Here is a 16,196-nt window from a genome sequence, read left to right as displayed (position 1 = left end):
TTCTGCGGCAGCCAGGTGCTGATGTGACCCTGGCAGGCAGCAGACCGAGACTGATGAGATGTCACGTGTGGCTTTTGTATGGCTGCTGCATCTCCATATTTATAACTAGACTCCATCCATCCCATAATCCGCATGTAGCGAGCGCCATGCCGAAGAGGGCACATACCGTTATGGCCTACATAAACTCACACTCTTACTATCTCTCTCTCCCTCTCTCTCTGTGTTTCTCGCTCTCAGTTCCTCAGGTGACATGTGTAATCTCCCCCCTCCCTTCTTGAACAGTGCAAATACGCACACACAGAATTGTGCACACGCTCATTCAGTGCACACAAGTGGGGATTAAGTGTGAGCTATTGAGTTGTTGGTAGCCACAGGGTGGGCCGACGCAAAGCCAGAGTCAGACTCCAAGCTGACTCGAGGGGGAAACGGCTACATTTTGTTCCTTCACCACGCTGAACTTTCAGTGTGTGTGTGTGTGTGTGTGTGTGTGTGTGTGTCAGCTGACAGGCACATTCAGACTCACCCATGACCTTCGACAGAGGGAGGGAAAGAGGGATGTGTCAGAAAGGAGAGGAGCTTCAAATGAAAAAAAAAATGCTTCGCTGTGCTTTTGGCTTTTGAGTTTGTGCCACTCGGGGTTTACATTTCTCCCAACGTGTATTAGTGTGTGTGTGTGTGTGTGAACTGTCTTGTGATAACTGTTGCCAGACTGTTGTTTCAGCAATTGCTACACTGCCACATTGCTCCAATCCCACAATCCTCTGCTCCCTCGCCAGCGTCACAGTTTCTCTTTGTGACCAGCAGCTACAAACTCATTGAGTGATGCCTAATCCGAAAATCATGTCCACCTGACCACGATGAGAGTCGTGTAATTGTGAGGCTCAGCTGCGGAGGTTGGTTCTCAGTGAAGAATTGTGTGCGAGCGACTGAGCAATACACATCCTCACTCATATTTCCATGGACCTCAACACAGTCCTGTCCCTGAGCTCCGCGGGCCGCGTCTTCCACCTCCAGGCTTGAATTTACCACACTCAGACTCCCGTCAGCGTTCAGAAACATCTGACACATGATTAGTGGAAATGGGCTGAGCTAAATCTTGATGTTTCATAGCAAAGGGGCTGAATACTTGGGTCGGTATGAGATTTTCCTTTTGAATGAATCAGCTAAACTTTCTAAAATTCAGTTTTCACTTTGTAATTATGGGACATTGAGTGTAGAATGATGACGGAAAACATTTGTACCTTTTTATTTTCAGACCAGGCTCAACAATTGAATTTTAAAAAAATTATATTATGTATTTTTGAAGCTGCCAGTGCCCGCGAACAACTGACCCATTCTGATGACCTATTGTTCTACATTTACACTCTGTGGTTCAAACATATTTTCCACCCATTCGCTCTCATTCCCCTTGCATTCCTTCCCCAGCATCATTTCAACTCCCCCCCTGTTGTTTGCATCTGTTTTTTAATTCCACAGGTAAGTAATTACCCTGTGAGATGTGGATATAAAACCATTCTTCATACTTCACAGGAAAAAAGAAAAATCTCTCCAACGTAACTGTCCCTAGATCTGCTACTGTATACACACTCATGTTGTGTTCTCCAGGGCCAGGGTACATGGCCACACAGACAGAATTACATTCAATTCAGAGTCTCCACCTTTATATTTTTATATAAGCCTAACAGCTGAGGAAACACAAAGATCACACGGAAAATCTCAGGCAGAGTTTGAGTCCAGGAACTTCTTTATTGGGAGAAATGACTTGAGACAGTTTGGCCATTAGGTCGTTTTACAAGTTTAATCTACATTGTGCAATTCAAAGAGTTTCTTCACACTGTGATAGGGATGAAACAGTTACCGGTATCAATGGTAAACCATGGTGAAATTCCTGACGGTTAGTAGTACCACTTCAACCTTTAATTGCCGTAATTACCGTTGCAGTTAAGTTGATATCAACCAAAGTAGGTGGGTCTCCATTGGATTTGTTATGTGTAGTAAAACCACAGCAGAAGGACTGGGACAACAGGAGAGCTGCTGCTGTAGTACTGTAACCACCACTAGCAACTGCTGCTCGCATTGCATGTGTTTAACAAAAACTGATATTTTATCCTGAGTGAAACAGAAATCAGGTTGGTTTTTTTTTAAATCTTATTTTTTTCCTTTGGTTTCTTTCAAGACAGTGGTAGAGGAAACACTGCTGTTCAAACCAGTTCACTTTCCCTCCCCCGATTTCCCAGCCTAACTGTGTGACATCATTATTAGTATTTGTCTGAAGCTCAGTCAATCGGTGAACTCATACGAAGTCTTGTGATTTTCTATATCATCAACATTAGACATGGATGGATTTTATTACATAGAGTTGTATTGCTTTTATATGCCAACTGCTTTGTTTATAGTGGTTGTGTTGTTTTTTTAAAAGAAAAAGGTTCTGTATGGACAGCCTTTCTTCCCTTAATGTTAATTGTGCACATTTGATGTGGTGTTGGATATATTCATAATTTTATTAGTACTAAATATATTATTCAAATATGAAACTTGGTGAAATTACTTCAGATTGTGTGTCAGAACCTTCAGCACATCTAGGCAATACTGCGATTATTCTGATAACTGTGATTGCGTTTGTCTCAATAATCGACATATGAAATTTGTACACTGTTTCATCTCTACATTGTAAGTTTGTACTGATACGGTGATGAATTTATGTGCGGTGCATAATTATACTTGTGTGTGGCCACGTGAAAAAATACCTCATCATCACCATGAAGGGTGTACAGCCATAGTTTCCTTCTCTGAAGTCATGCATAACTTATATTTTACAAATGTATGTACAGGGAAATATAGAGATGATTTGACAAGCAAGAAAACCATTCTGAAGAGAAATATGGCTGCCATCAAATACCTTACATTACCTTACCTTACCTACATCACAATACTGAACAAACCATTATCAGATATCAAAAAATAGTTACGTCGTTTTCTTTAATCTAGAAATTATAAAGGGACATACTGGTCCACGGTCCTCAAATGTGTATTGCCTTTGTTGCAGTGACTTAAAATGGCAGAGTGCTACTGAAAAATGCATGAAGGTGTTGAGGTTGTTCTTTTAAGTGATTACATGTTCTTCTACAATAGTTACAATTTTAAATAATTACCTGGCAATTTGATACATTGAAGAAGACAATGTTCAATAAATCCTGTTCCTCGGAAACAGATTTCAACAATTTATTTATTGCACTGCGGTGATGTGCTGTCTATGAATAATCGTAACCAGTACTTTAAGATGTTGGATACATAATGTATACCATTGTGCTTTACATTTTATCAATGGCTGTGGAAATCTGCTAGATGGCAAATTTTTGACATCCATGTGTATACATGTGAAAATATATGGCCTGCGTTCACAATATCCTACAAATGTTGGTCCCCAGCGTTAGAATATAATTAAATAAAGCTTTAAATGTGCTGCCCCTTAGCCCTGCAGTAATGTTCAGAAGGTCCTGAAAGATTCAGAGATGATTATTATCAGGGATTTCGGACGCTTGTTCATTGTGATCATTTCAAAATTTTCATTTTAGAATTATCTTTTTTAGAAATTGATCCAGAAATGCATTTTAACTGGATACTATGTTTACTCATTTATGGTGTGTGACAGTTGTATTTGTCTCTTTGTCTCATTGTTAGTGTTTATTGCTGTAACATTGTTTGTGCTGCTCTCTGGGCCAGATCACTCTTAAAAAAGAAACCTCAATGACACTACAGTACCTGGCTGGTTAAATAAAGGATATAATAATGGTGATAATAAAAAGAGGATGTAAATTCAGAGAAGTGTGAGCACGATGGGGGACAAGCTGTAGGCAAGTCTCAAAGGAGAGAGAAAGAAGAGAAAAAACAGAGTAAGAAAAGGAGGAGTGCAGATGTGATAAAAAAATATCCGGAAAGAAACCAACAGCGAATGAGAGGAGAAGACTGCATAACATCGTTGCATGCATATTGACAGGGCAAGAAAGGGGGAGGGATGGGGAAATGCGGTTAAGTCATATGAGGAAACACATCTGAGCGCTAGAAATGATGGTGGATGATATAGACCCAGAGAAGAGCAGGAGACAGACACGGGTCAGAGAGATAAGCCAGAAATGGAGAAAGAAGACAGTCCAGTGTTTGACGTGAAGGAGCTGCAGGAAGGATAATTCCGATACTAATTCAAGTGTGTTACGGAGATGGACAGAAGTAGACAAAGAGAGAGAGATAGAGAGAGAGAAAGAGACGGAGCAAAGACAAGTGTTTCATTTAAAGAAGCTGATGAGCGGCTGGAGGAAGAGTCCCAGAGTTCCCAGCACACACACTGTCACAAAAACCCACAGGAAGATCCTGTCGATGACCATGGCAACATACTTCCAGTCGTCCTCCACCTGAGGAGAGGGAAGGGAGAGGGAGTTTAGAGTGTGTGTGTGTGTGAGTGAACTTCATATGAAACAGCACTGCTCTCTCGTCCTTAAAACACTTACAGCGACCTTTGCTCAATTGCAACTGTGAAATCTATAGAAAGGGTCCAACTGTTGGCAATAAGAAGTGTGCGTGTTTGTGTTTAGAAAGAGCCTGAAACCACCAGGCATCTGGCTATTGTTGTACAGCGTGTGTGTGTGTGTGTGTGTGTGTGTGTGTACACACAGTCAGGTGTGGACAATAGGATCATGGCTACACTCACCATAATGCCATTATGTGCCTATAGGGGAGGCTATTCTACATGCCTCAAAAAAAAAAAGGATCTCAGCTTTGCTCAGAAAAGATGGAGCTGAGGTAACAAACATATCAGGACTATCCAGGGTGTGCAGGAGGCATTAACAAAGCCCTGCATCTGCAACCAACAAGCAGCTTTACACTCCCTTTATAGCTCCGTCTAAATGGTCTCCACACCATTTCCTAAGCCAGGTAGAAATTCACACACTCAGATAACACACGCAGTATAGTTGTGTGTTGTGGCCGTTGGTTTGGCCTTGGCCTGGAGATTGTGTCTTTCCCTATTGTGTCCTTCTATGCGTCTCGGAGCTAGAAGTATGTAATAGTAATACTCATAGCAGTAGAATATTGCCTTTCTTATACCATATATTCTTCATTTTTGTCTTGCCGCCTACATAACACACTCCTCTGTCTCAGGCTTGTGATGATATTTGCAGCTTGTGGCCTCGAGCCACTTCCCTCAAGCAGAGATGAGTTCTGCTAAGCTCACCTCTTTCTACATTTTTTTCATTTTCATATATGCAGTCTTCAGACCCAGCTGACACTGACTCAGGTGATGTCTCGTCATCAGATTTCACACTTCTCCCTTCAGAGTCACAAAAGGCCTTTAAACAACTTCTTTCACGTAAGGACTACCATGAAAGGACAAGGCTTTCTCTCACACAACAGGTGGGGATCATACTTTTATAAATTGGCTGCTGAGAGAGAGTTTATATCCGTGGGAGGATGAAATCATCTGCTATCGTTTCCTAAATAAATGACAAACAATAATTTTCCATGAAACAATACTTGTTCAGGTACCTCTTTGGCCTTGTTGCGAGTTCTCATGTTCTCTGCGATGTACTTCACGCTCTCGATGGCCTGCTTGATCTCAGGTGACAGCACAGAGAAGGCAACCACAGCGTTGACAGGTGACGATGCATTCAGGGGTCTGGGCAGTTTGGGCAGCTCAGATTCCTGTGGACCCTGGTTCTGGGGCGCCTGGGGAGGAGGAGGGGGTACCATCGAGGGAGGGACAGGAGTCGGTACCTCCTTGCCTCTATAAGGACACCTCCTGTTCATGTCTCGATTCTTGTCACGGTTCATCTCGCCGTACTCCACACAGTTCATGGAACCACCTGCTGAGGAGGTCCCTCCTCCTCCCGCGCCACAATCCAGCGGTGGACAGGCCACACCCCCGGTAATACCGCCAATAATCACACTTCCTGTGCTACTTCCTCCTCCTATGCTGTTTTTTCTCTTCTTTTTCCCTTCTCTGCTCCCTGCTTGTCCTCCTCCTCCTGTCCCTGCTGTAATAGCAGGGGAGGAGCAGCCCTGGTCGATAGGCCGCCTCATCAGCATCACCCGGGGCAGCACCCTGAGGAATACGGCCCTCACCCACTCCGGCATTGTGTGAGTCATGGGGGTGCGGTAGTGGACGTTCAGCACAAAGACAGTGATGACGATGCTGAGCGTGACAAAAATCATGGTGAAGAGTAGGTACTCGCCGATCAGAGGGATGACGAGTGACGTCGAAGGGATGGTCTCTGTGATGACCAGCAGGAACACGGTGAGGGAGAGGAGGACGGAGATACACAGGGTGACCTTCTCGCCACAGTCAGACGGGAGGTAGAAGACCAGCACTGTGAGGAAGGAGATGAGGAGACAGGGGATGATGAGGTTGATGGTGTAGAAGAGCGGCAGGCGGCGGATGTAGAAGGAGTAGGTGATGTCCGGGTAGATCTCCTCACAGCAGTTATACTTGATGTCATGCTTGTAACCTGGTGCATCAATGATCTCCCACTCTCCACTTTCCCAGAAGTCTTTCAGGTTCACCTGGGGAGATGCAAATGTGAGAAGTTAGGTTTAGGTCTCACAGTTTCTGTTTCAAAATCAAGTTAGATTAAAGTTAAGAACTGTGGTTCAAGTTCAACATGTTCAAAAATAGTCATTTGTAAACTTTGATGCCTCATTAAATGTTTTATGACATGAAGATGAGGAGATTTCACTTTTCTCCCGAATCGAAGAAAAGAAATGATAACATAAAAAATGTATTTGTGGCTTCGTACAAATGTGTTCTAAAATTTTTAGAATTACTGTATGAAGTTATCCTGAAGGATGAAATTCTAATTCCCAAAAAAGCTAAACGCTGTACAGTAAATATGAAATGGCCAGGATTCCTCCCCTTGTGACCTAGAAAGACCCACTGACCTTTGAGCCAATGAGCACCAGGTCGATCTTGGCCTTGTCGTAGGTCCAGGAGCCAAACTTCATGGAGCAGTTCTGGTAGTCAAAGGGGAAGTAGGTGATGTCCATGGGACAAGAGGATTTAAAAATAGCCGGAGGAATCCAGGTGATGGTGCCGTCAAATTTCAGCAGAGCCTTGGTTTTGTCTTCCACAAGGAAATCACCTACAGCGCTGAGAGAGATGTTTTCAAGGAGATGTAAATGTCATTTTACTTCAAGGCCATTACAACATTCAACTCGAAATGTCAGGAAATGCTGAACATAAATAAATGATTATAATATAAAAATCATTAGCATGTAGAAGGAAAGAATAAGGTGAAATTAAACTAGAGGGCTGCGCACATCATGGTGTTGCTGCCAAAGTCATCTGGGGTAGCTATAGCTAAGCTACTTATAGAAATTAGCACAACTTGTATATTCACATATTAATATGCGATTACCTATGACAGATGATTTCTATTTAAAAGTTTATTCGCCAAGAAAGAAAGTCACAGAAAATTGACTTGAGAAAACAAAATAAAAAAAACTTGACAATGGTTGTGTCTCTCAGAATATTAGCTCTTCCCCTCTTACCGCCCGTGAACAAAAACTTACTTGTTGTACAAAACAATGTCTGGTCTCCAGATTTTATTGGAAGGAACTCGTATGAACTCAATTCCATCATAGTCAACCGGGGCCCATTTCAGTTTGTAGTCGTTCCACACCTGAAAGATTGAAAAAAAGGTTTTGCGTAATTCACTTCACTAATGTGGCAGAGATCTCACGTGGGGTGAACATCACTCACATGCCTCAGCCACAGATTAGTTTCCATAATCTGATTCACCTCATCCTGTAAGGACAAAAAGGGACAAACGAGTCAGCAGAGCGAAAAGGAATCTAGATGAAAGGACGATCCGCGAGCTTTTATAAAAATGTGGTATTTCTTTGTTTACAGACAAGAATCTCTACTCTTACCACTTTGACCAGTTGAGACATGGAGACCTCGAACTCCACTGTGACTGGATCAGATACATTCTCCACTGGTCGGATGAACTGGTTGTACCTGCGGAACAACCTCCGAAATAATCTGTCCTCTCCTTTGGATGAATAGCAGCCTAGTGACACAGAGGAGAGCAGGGACATTGAAGAAGTAGTAGAAGTAGTAATACTGTTTTTACCTGAAATTAACCTTTTACCATTTTTTTCGCCCTGGATGGAGTGAAGGTTGTGAGAGATCAGAGATTGTTATTAGAGGCCTTTCAGCTGCATGATTACAAAACTAAGCTAAATCTCCCAAAGACTAAATGCTCTAAGTCAAAAATGAGTGTGTCTGCTCCAGTGTTTTTGTCCTTTGTGAGGCTGGACTGAAGGTTATATTGTAGAAAACTGCAACTGGTAACACTGCGGCCTGGCCTGGCACATAGATCCATGACTGTCCAAGCAGAAAATGCTGCCTCACTTGGGACAGCACACACTCACGCCACCAGCACCACCTCAGACACACTGTGGTGGCCCCAAAGCATCTATCCCCGATAACACTGTCCTTCTGGCCAACTGAACACAGGACACCTGCGAGTTTAGATATTTTTCCATGTCAGCCTTTAGACATATTGACAGTCGGCCCCCTTGTTTTGAACTGACTGATTAATTATGTCAAAGTAAAAACACTGAGAGAATTAATAACAAATTCAAAAACAATGTGAAAAGCAGAGGTCAACCTCTCCCATCTAACTGGAGCTTTCAAGTCGAGAAGTGATGCACACATTAGCCGACACAGTCCCAAACCATCAAACTTGCACTTAGCGAGGCTGCGTGAACCATTTCAGAGATGGACGAGAATGTGCTTCACCAAAAGGTCGAATGGGGCAGAACCCATATACTCACAAATAGCCCCATACACTGAAAAGGTTTGTTTCCTTGACAACAACTAAATAAAACATGGTCCTTTAATGGAACACTTTCTTTCCGTGCGAGTCAGTTGACGCTCCACAAACCAGAAGCATGTAAAACTGATATTTTTAATCTGCATCATTTTCATCTCTTAATATTTTGTATGTCATCATGAAACTGACACAAAGAGAATAACTGAAATATCTTTCATCGCAAACATTAGTAGCAAATCAACTTTTTAAAAAATATGACCTGGAAATATACAGTAAACTATAATAACTTCTTGCAGACAGTTGGAACAAAGTTAGAATGGCTGGTAAGAATGATGTTACTGTAAATAGGCAGTTGTCTGTGGAGATATAGACTTTGAAAATGAGAATGAACATAGACGTACAGTTGGGGCCGTCCTTACTGAAAGTCCACATGCAATCTCTTTAATAAAAAATGTTTTTTAAGAACCTATGCTCAAACTAATATTTCATGTTCACTGTCCATACAGCCATAAAGCAGTTCTCCCATTTATTGCTGTTGGGAATACACTCAAGTGGATATCTCGCAGACATACGGCACATATCAGATTGCAGTCTGTCTGTTTCTCATTTTGCGAGACCTGTTCATTTGCTCTGTGTTCACAATTGAGACCTACTACCTAATTTTATTTTGTCCGTTGTTTGTTTATTTCGGGGGATATCTTGATTTGAAGCATATCAAAGAATGCTACAGCCCAAACAATAATTTTACAGAATCAGTGTTAAAGCACATATTTTCACACCAATTTTGATTTAGAATCTCAGTGGACTAAACAGGGATAGACTCATTTAACCGAGCTAAACAATTAATCTCTAAAACACTCACGGCACTTATATAATCCCAACATCTGGTGCAACAACAACAAAAAAGCTAACACACGACTCCAAACAATATCTCATTAAACATGAAGGTCAAAATTTAAAACGGAAAGAATGCTGCAGCAAAATCTAGAAGTAAGCAGTGGCTTAATTAATCCCCATTATTTCACTTGATTACAGATTCAGATAGAACCTCACACGCCACGGTGCAGACCAGTGGGAGCAGAAGCTGAAGCCCATTGAGATAAATTAAAATCAGGTTGTGCTGAATTGTTTTTCCCGTTATGTTTATCGCACCAAACATTTTCAGCTGCATTGCTTTCATCAGAATCACCAGTCTGATCATGCATGAGGGGTCGCCACCCTCATGAGAGTTAGTAGTTGATGGGAAGAAAAACTTCCCGAAAGCTGATTGTCTCATTTTAATAATGCAAAACTATTCCAATAAATTAACTGACAAAATAAAACTAAAAGCTGTCAGTTGGAGCTCCGTACTCCACTGTATGGGTAAAAAAAAGTTACATTACACTATAGTGGCTTCAGAACTCTGTAGAAGTTTTCTGAGGTCAACGGCAGAGGTGAGCCGAGTCTTTACGCTTAATGAAAAGACCTCTCTCCAGAGACAAGTTCAGCTCTTGGTACCTGCCTTAAAACTGCCCGCTGCTCCCTGATTCGCTGCACTGCCAGAACCTTGTTTAAGCCTCTAATTGGCTGAGGGGAAACCAGGGCAATTAAAATCAGTCAATTAATTGGACCTTTTGTTCACTGTGACTGAAAAAAAAGGAAAGCCAAGTCATTTTTTTTTCATCTGTTGGCACAGTCACTCCCTTAATCCCCGTCTTTACTCTGCCACTGAAGTAACCTTAATTTAAAGGAAGTTAATTATAACCTTTGCACTCTCACCTCAGTTGACGCTGCACAGGACTTTCAACCGGTTACCACACTCCCTGTCATTTAATGTAAGGATTTCATGGGTGTGGAGTGCATAATGTGCGTGCATGATGAAGTGACGGGCGATCAAAGATAATTTATGAAGATCAGTCTTCCTCTAAGCAAATACACTTTCCCTCCTGCAGTGATTGAGTTAAAGTTAAAATCAAAGGCTCGTGAAATTTCACCTGATCCAGCTGTGGAGTTACCATCATTACAAAATAATAGGTTCTTAAAGCTTCAAACTTTAATGCTCATGTAATGTTTCAAGTCTGAGAGTCACGGTCGGAAGCTCCCCAAGACTTTATTTAAGCAAACGCAAAGCTTTGATCGAAATGCTAATGACAGCATGCTAACATGCTCAAAATGACAATTGTAATATGCAGATGTTTAGCAGGTATTTGAAATGTTCACCAACTTCTATCAGTGTCTTAGCATGCTAACATTGCCAACTAGCGCTAAGTACAGTCATTAGTTTTAGATGACCAGATGAAGTGAGAAGTTGAGGAATCAGAGTCTAAGTATCACCATAGTGATTTGGATACATCAACTGATTTCCCATACACTTTAGCAATTGACATATTTAAAGTGGGATTCAAGTATTGGACGGACCACCACCATCTGTACCACAGTTACAGCAATAGCATGGTTAAAAACGGAACACTATGGTTGTCAAAAGATTTTTCCAGAAACCATCATCATCAAGGGAATGTGTCTTGTCTTTAATCTCGTGTCAAGCTTTACGAAGTTTTTAATCATTGTAGAAAAAAGCTGTATCTGACTTGGATGATAAAAAATGCCTGTGAAAGCAGCTCGACAGTCGTCTTCCATTTAACCAGACGTGCGCTGTTTCCTGATGCTCTAACAAAGTGACAAGCCTCTGTTCTGACTCGGATGAAGCCAAGTCAAGCAGTCGTGCATTTCACCCTTATAAAGCCACATTGATTTTGCATTAGCAAGCCAAGCAGAGGGTCTATCTCTTGGTGGCCGCAGGAGCCTAAAGCTGCAGAAAAACCCACAGCCGGAGAGGAGCTCTTTGATCAGGCATGTGCTTAACAGGATGAGCCTGGGAGCGAGCGGTGGACACTCTGAGGGAACTAATTACCCTCCAATAATACACCGCTGTCAGTGTGTGTGAGCGCATGGAAAAGAGATACAAAGACACGGAGAGCGAGAGAGTGGAGAGAAGAGATAGGGGGAGCAAAGTGACGGGGAGAAAGAAGCTAGATAGCGTTCGCTCTCCAGGGTTTTTGATGGCCTGACCGTGACATGCTGAATGACGCACAAGAGGATCCACGGTGATTAGTGCATGTGCTGTGACTATCCCACAAAGCATATGGTGCACGTATTAACAAATGTGTGTTTTCATGTGTGAGGGCACACGTATAAGCGCGAGTGTGTGTGTGTGTATGCGCCTGTGTGAACGCACACGTTCCTATTTATGTATGTCCATTCACCTTTGATTTGACTCTCTCTGAGCAGCATATGATTTTCTTCACTGATGCATGAAATTCAATAGTTCCTTGCCTCCGTGCTTTCTTCTGGGAAGATGTACTGTGGGAGTTTAGAAGTCAGATTATTCTAGATATTGTAGGTCAATTCTGACAATTTTTCCAAATGTAAAATTATTTTAACAAGGAAACTGTTATGTTTAACTAGCCCAGTCCAATAACATGTTTAGGATAAATATTCAGAACAAAAATCTATTGTGATGCCTTTAATGATGATCACAATATTGCTGTTGTATAGTATTGCTGTGTTGTACACGTGATTGTGGAGCTTTTATTTTGACACTCAGAAAGATAGGGGAAGCAGGATGTGATAACAACAGAAAACTGGTTTCTTCTGCAGTTTCTCATTTTGAATTCAAAGTAATCCGCTGGGTGCATCCTTTAGAAAGCAATGGCTGTGAGTGTTATGTTCTTTTCATGTTTGGTAACCAACATTGATGACTTTTATTGGAATTTTCTATTTCTGTGCAAAAATATTGGCTCTCACTGTGTTAAGGCCTGTGAAATGACAACCTGTTTCTATTGTCGGTCTATATACTAACGTGTTGCATACTTAGCTGTCTAAAATGTTGGTGTTGGGCTGTTCACATTTACCTGGTCCTAGAATAGAAGTTAGTTTCTTTTAGTTTCACTGATTCTATGTTGTCATCATTACCTGTGTGTAAAGTCATTAAAGGGGCGAGCACACTCACTCTCCTGGCTCTTGAAAAGGAGCTTGGCCGGCTGTTCATCTATATTAACTGGTGCAAAGTAAATCACATAGAGAGAACAGTGCATCTGTGATGGATAAGGTGGTCCCCTAGACAGTCGGGCGTCTAACAAGGAAATAGGGAAACAGCAGGGAAAAAGAAAAATAGACTGCAAATTGACAGATTAAATCATGTTTGCTTATTTGCAGGAGGAGATGGAAATGTAATAGCACACAGCAGCACTCTTACTCTGCACTCAGAGACCGTATCTGTGTAGAGTGGAAGGTTGTGGTGGCTTTCAAAGAACAGCAGTCAGTGATCCTGAGTGATGAGTACTGATTCTCTCTCCTGCGGCGAGGCAGGAGCGTGCATGTTGGGCTAACAGCATCTACTGAATCACTTTCAGTTCAAGATTTTGAAAAGCTCTTTGCCGTTTGTGGCACAATTCTATGGTTTCCCCCATATATTTTCAGACATTCCAACATTTTCCAACAGTCAGCTGATATGTTGAGCCAGAGCTCATTGATGCACATGGGGAGTCAAGACTACTTCATGTGGTCCAATCACACAGAGGAGCTGCTGTGGTGATGGCTGAGTTCAAGAGTTCAAGGGTCATTTATTGCCATATGTACAGTAAAGACAGTCAATGTTACGTCGCATGAACATTCTGTTCAAATATTAAAATATTCCAAACAAGCTTAAAAGCTTAATGCATGGCAGTTTGATGCATATGGGACTGAGTCTCTGATGCTTTAGTCTGCTTATAAACTTTGAGTGTGCGTCCATTCATGTGGATGTTACTTTGACACATCACCTAGTCAAACATTGTTGCAAATGTAAAGGAAAAAAAAGGTTAAGGAGTTGTTTGAGGAACATGAAAGAGTTCAAGGTCTTGACTTGCCTTGACTATCTATAGGATGTGCATGGAAAATAAGTCCTATATCCATGGAGGAGCAACTCACAGAACTTGATGTTCATGTCTTGGTGCAGACAACAGAAGAAATTAACAGTAGTATGGAAGAGCAATGTGGGAGAATGTTTGGATATCCCTGTCCTCCATGTGTGGTTTCTTGCTCAACCTCATCTGTAGCTTTTTATTACACACCATGTCCCCTTCCGTGCTGAAGCGTGACTCAGTTCGTAGCCAGCACTGTAGAACAGGATGTCCAAGAGGAATCAGACAGCATGGCTGTCTGGAGGAAAATGTCTATGAAAAGGCGACAGAACGAGCGTGTGGTGGTGGTTGGAGGAGCGGGGGAGTATGACGGTTTAAACCGATCCATGATGAAGTGGAAAGAGGCCATTGCCTGTTGTGGTCACATACATGTGCACAAGGGAAGAGGGGGGGGGGGGGTGTTTGGTTACAATAATCACACGAGAATTGTGTTAAGAGGATCCTCAAGCCACCACACAGTCCCTAAGCCACACGCACAGTGACATATACACACACATAAACAATAATTGCCTGTCAGACTCTAATGCAACTGTATTGCTTCTGGGAGAGAAACCGGAGAGCTGCTCTGTAGTTCCAAGCTCAGAAGAGCATTTTAGTCTGGCAGAGAAGAAAATATGCTTGATGGTGGCAGCAGACAACTTCATACAGGCAGACTTAAAGGCTACAGAGGCCTGATATAAACCTTTTTCAAATGCTAATTTAGATTTTTGCCCTTTATTAACCATACGAAAACCTCCATTGATTTAAAATTTCAGTTGTGATGACTAGTAGTAGTAGTAGTAGTAGCAGCAGTAGTATAGTAGTACACGTTCATCTCTCTTGGTTGGAAGGTCTTAGTCTCTTTACACTCTCAACACACAGATGCAGACCATTAAAATGCAAAGACAAGTGAGATAAAGATTTAGGCCTGAAACACAATAGGGATCAGATCAGCATGATGCAGGTAAGATGTTGTGATGTGGTGAATGCATCATCCAGTTCCACTTATTTCAACATCAAACGTGACGGAACCTATCCTGTCCGGAAAATATGCTGATGTGCACCACAATCCATCCCCCAGGCTGTGACTTAATTTTGAGAGTCATCACTCCAGCTAACAGCCCCTCGCTGTGCTGATCTCTCACTCTCTACCTCCAAGCTACTCCGAAAAGATTCTATTTTTGACTAAAAAACTACAAATCCTATGTTTTGCAGGATCAGCAATTCCTCCTGTTATAGGGACAAATCACTGGATCCTGGATGGCAGGAGACAATTCCTTCTGAAGCCCACTAATCGGACCCCCACTGGGAGTGTGTGTGTGTCAATGTGTGTTTTTCAGACACTTATCTGCATACGCAGCCCCTGTTCAGAGTCATAAAAGAGCCCACACAGCCAATGAGGGATTGAGGGAATAAGGCAGGAGAGGACAGATTGGAGGGGAAGAGAAAAGTGGGGGGGAAATCCTTTCATTTTTCTGGGTTTAAGTTAGGTTAACCACCTCTGACTTGCAAGGAGACAATAGATGTCCTCTCACTTGAGGAAAATCTCTTCTGCCGTAAGAGCGTTGACGTCGCCGTCCCTTCACGGCACCATTTTCCTGTTCCTTTTTTGAAATTCGACCAGTTCAAGGGCAAAAGTGACAAAGCAGTCAGCTGTGGCTCTCCAGCCGACGAGAAAATGAAAGAGGGGAAGTGAGGGAGTGTGCGTCAGGTTGCAGCATGTGTGACGCCAGTGTCTCTCACACGACCACCGGAGCGCGACAATACGAAGACACTTAGTGCCGCTCCCACCGGGGGGGGGGGGGGTGCCACATCTGGGACAAACTCACTGTTGCACTCGGGAAGTCACAACATTTTCACAGCCTCTGTCCAAAGCCCACTGTATCATCATGGGTCATTCCCAGGAAAAGTTTCTGTTTCTTTGGGGGCGAACATGAGAAGACTGAAGAGGGGTATTCGGTATGAGCACCGGTGTCCTGCGTGGCTGAACAAATCGAGGAACGTGCTGCTTACACGGCACTAAAAAGTACATATTTGGTTCTAGATTGAGTTATGAACTGAATCTGACATCTGTACTGTTCCAAACTAAAGCATACTTTCTATGAAAACAGCATTTTAGTTTTGCAGAGAGACAGGTAGACAAGTAGACATTGCACGAGAGCAAGCTACATCAAATGAAGGCGCTCGCTGGTGAAAATGATACTCAAAGCTATCACTAAATTTACTTGTGGAGATTTCTTCCAAGCTGTTGTAGGTATAAGTTTGTTATTTGTTACATCATTCCACCCTCCTAATCTACCATTACTGCTTACCTAATTATATTATATGATACCCAAGCTACAGCCAACTCGCTTTGCAGAGATTAAGCTACCTTCAAAATCTAAAATGTAAAAATGATCTAATGAAGAACAGGCAGACACCTTACAACACAGAGAAGATTTAATGAAACATG

The 16,196-nt window shown here is 42.3% G+C and overlaps 1 protein-coding gene across 1 annotated transcript in view; it reads right to left on the bottom strand.

The window, feature by feature from the left end:
- Window positions 1-1,726: 1,726 nt before the first annotated feature.
- LOC118319924 (neuronal acetylcholine receptor subunit alpha-3-like) overlaps window positions 1,727-16,196 on the bottom strand; it is a 16,507-nt gene continuing 2,037 nt past the window's right edge. The window contains exons 2-7 of the mRNA XM_035650658.2: window positions 7,918-8,057; window positions 7,748-7,792; window positions 7,558-7,667; window positions 6,928-7,135; window positions 5,539-6,552; window positions 1,727-4,409 (exon numbers count right to left, since the gene is read on the bottom strand). Of these exons, the coding sequence (XP_035506551.1) occupies window positions 4,284-4,409; window positions 5,539-6,552; window positions 6,928-7,135; window positions 7,558-7,667; window positions 7,748-7,792; window positions 7,918-8,057 (1,643 nt within the window). The 3' untranslated portion in view covers window positions 1,727-4,283. The remainder of the gene's footprint in view (window positions 4,410-5,538; window positions 6,553-6,927; window positions 7,136-7,557; window positions 7,668-7,747; window positions 7,793-7,917; window positions 8,058-16,196) is intronic.

This window comes from Scophthalmus maximus, chromosome 9, assembly GCF_022379125.1.
Source record: "Scophthalmus maximus strain ysfricsl-2021 chromosome 9, ASM2237912v1, whole genome shotgun sequence".
In the NCBI taxonomy this organism is placed as follows: domain Eukaryota; kingdom Metazoa; phylum Chordata; class Actinopteri; order Pleuronectiformes; family Scophthalmidae; genus Scophthalmus; species Scophthalmus maximus.
Note: the sequence above shows the minus strand (reverse complement) of the source record. Positions and strands in the feature narration are given on the sequence as shown.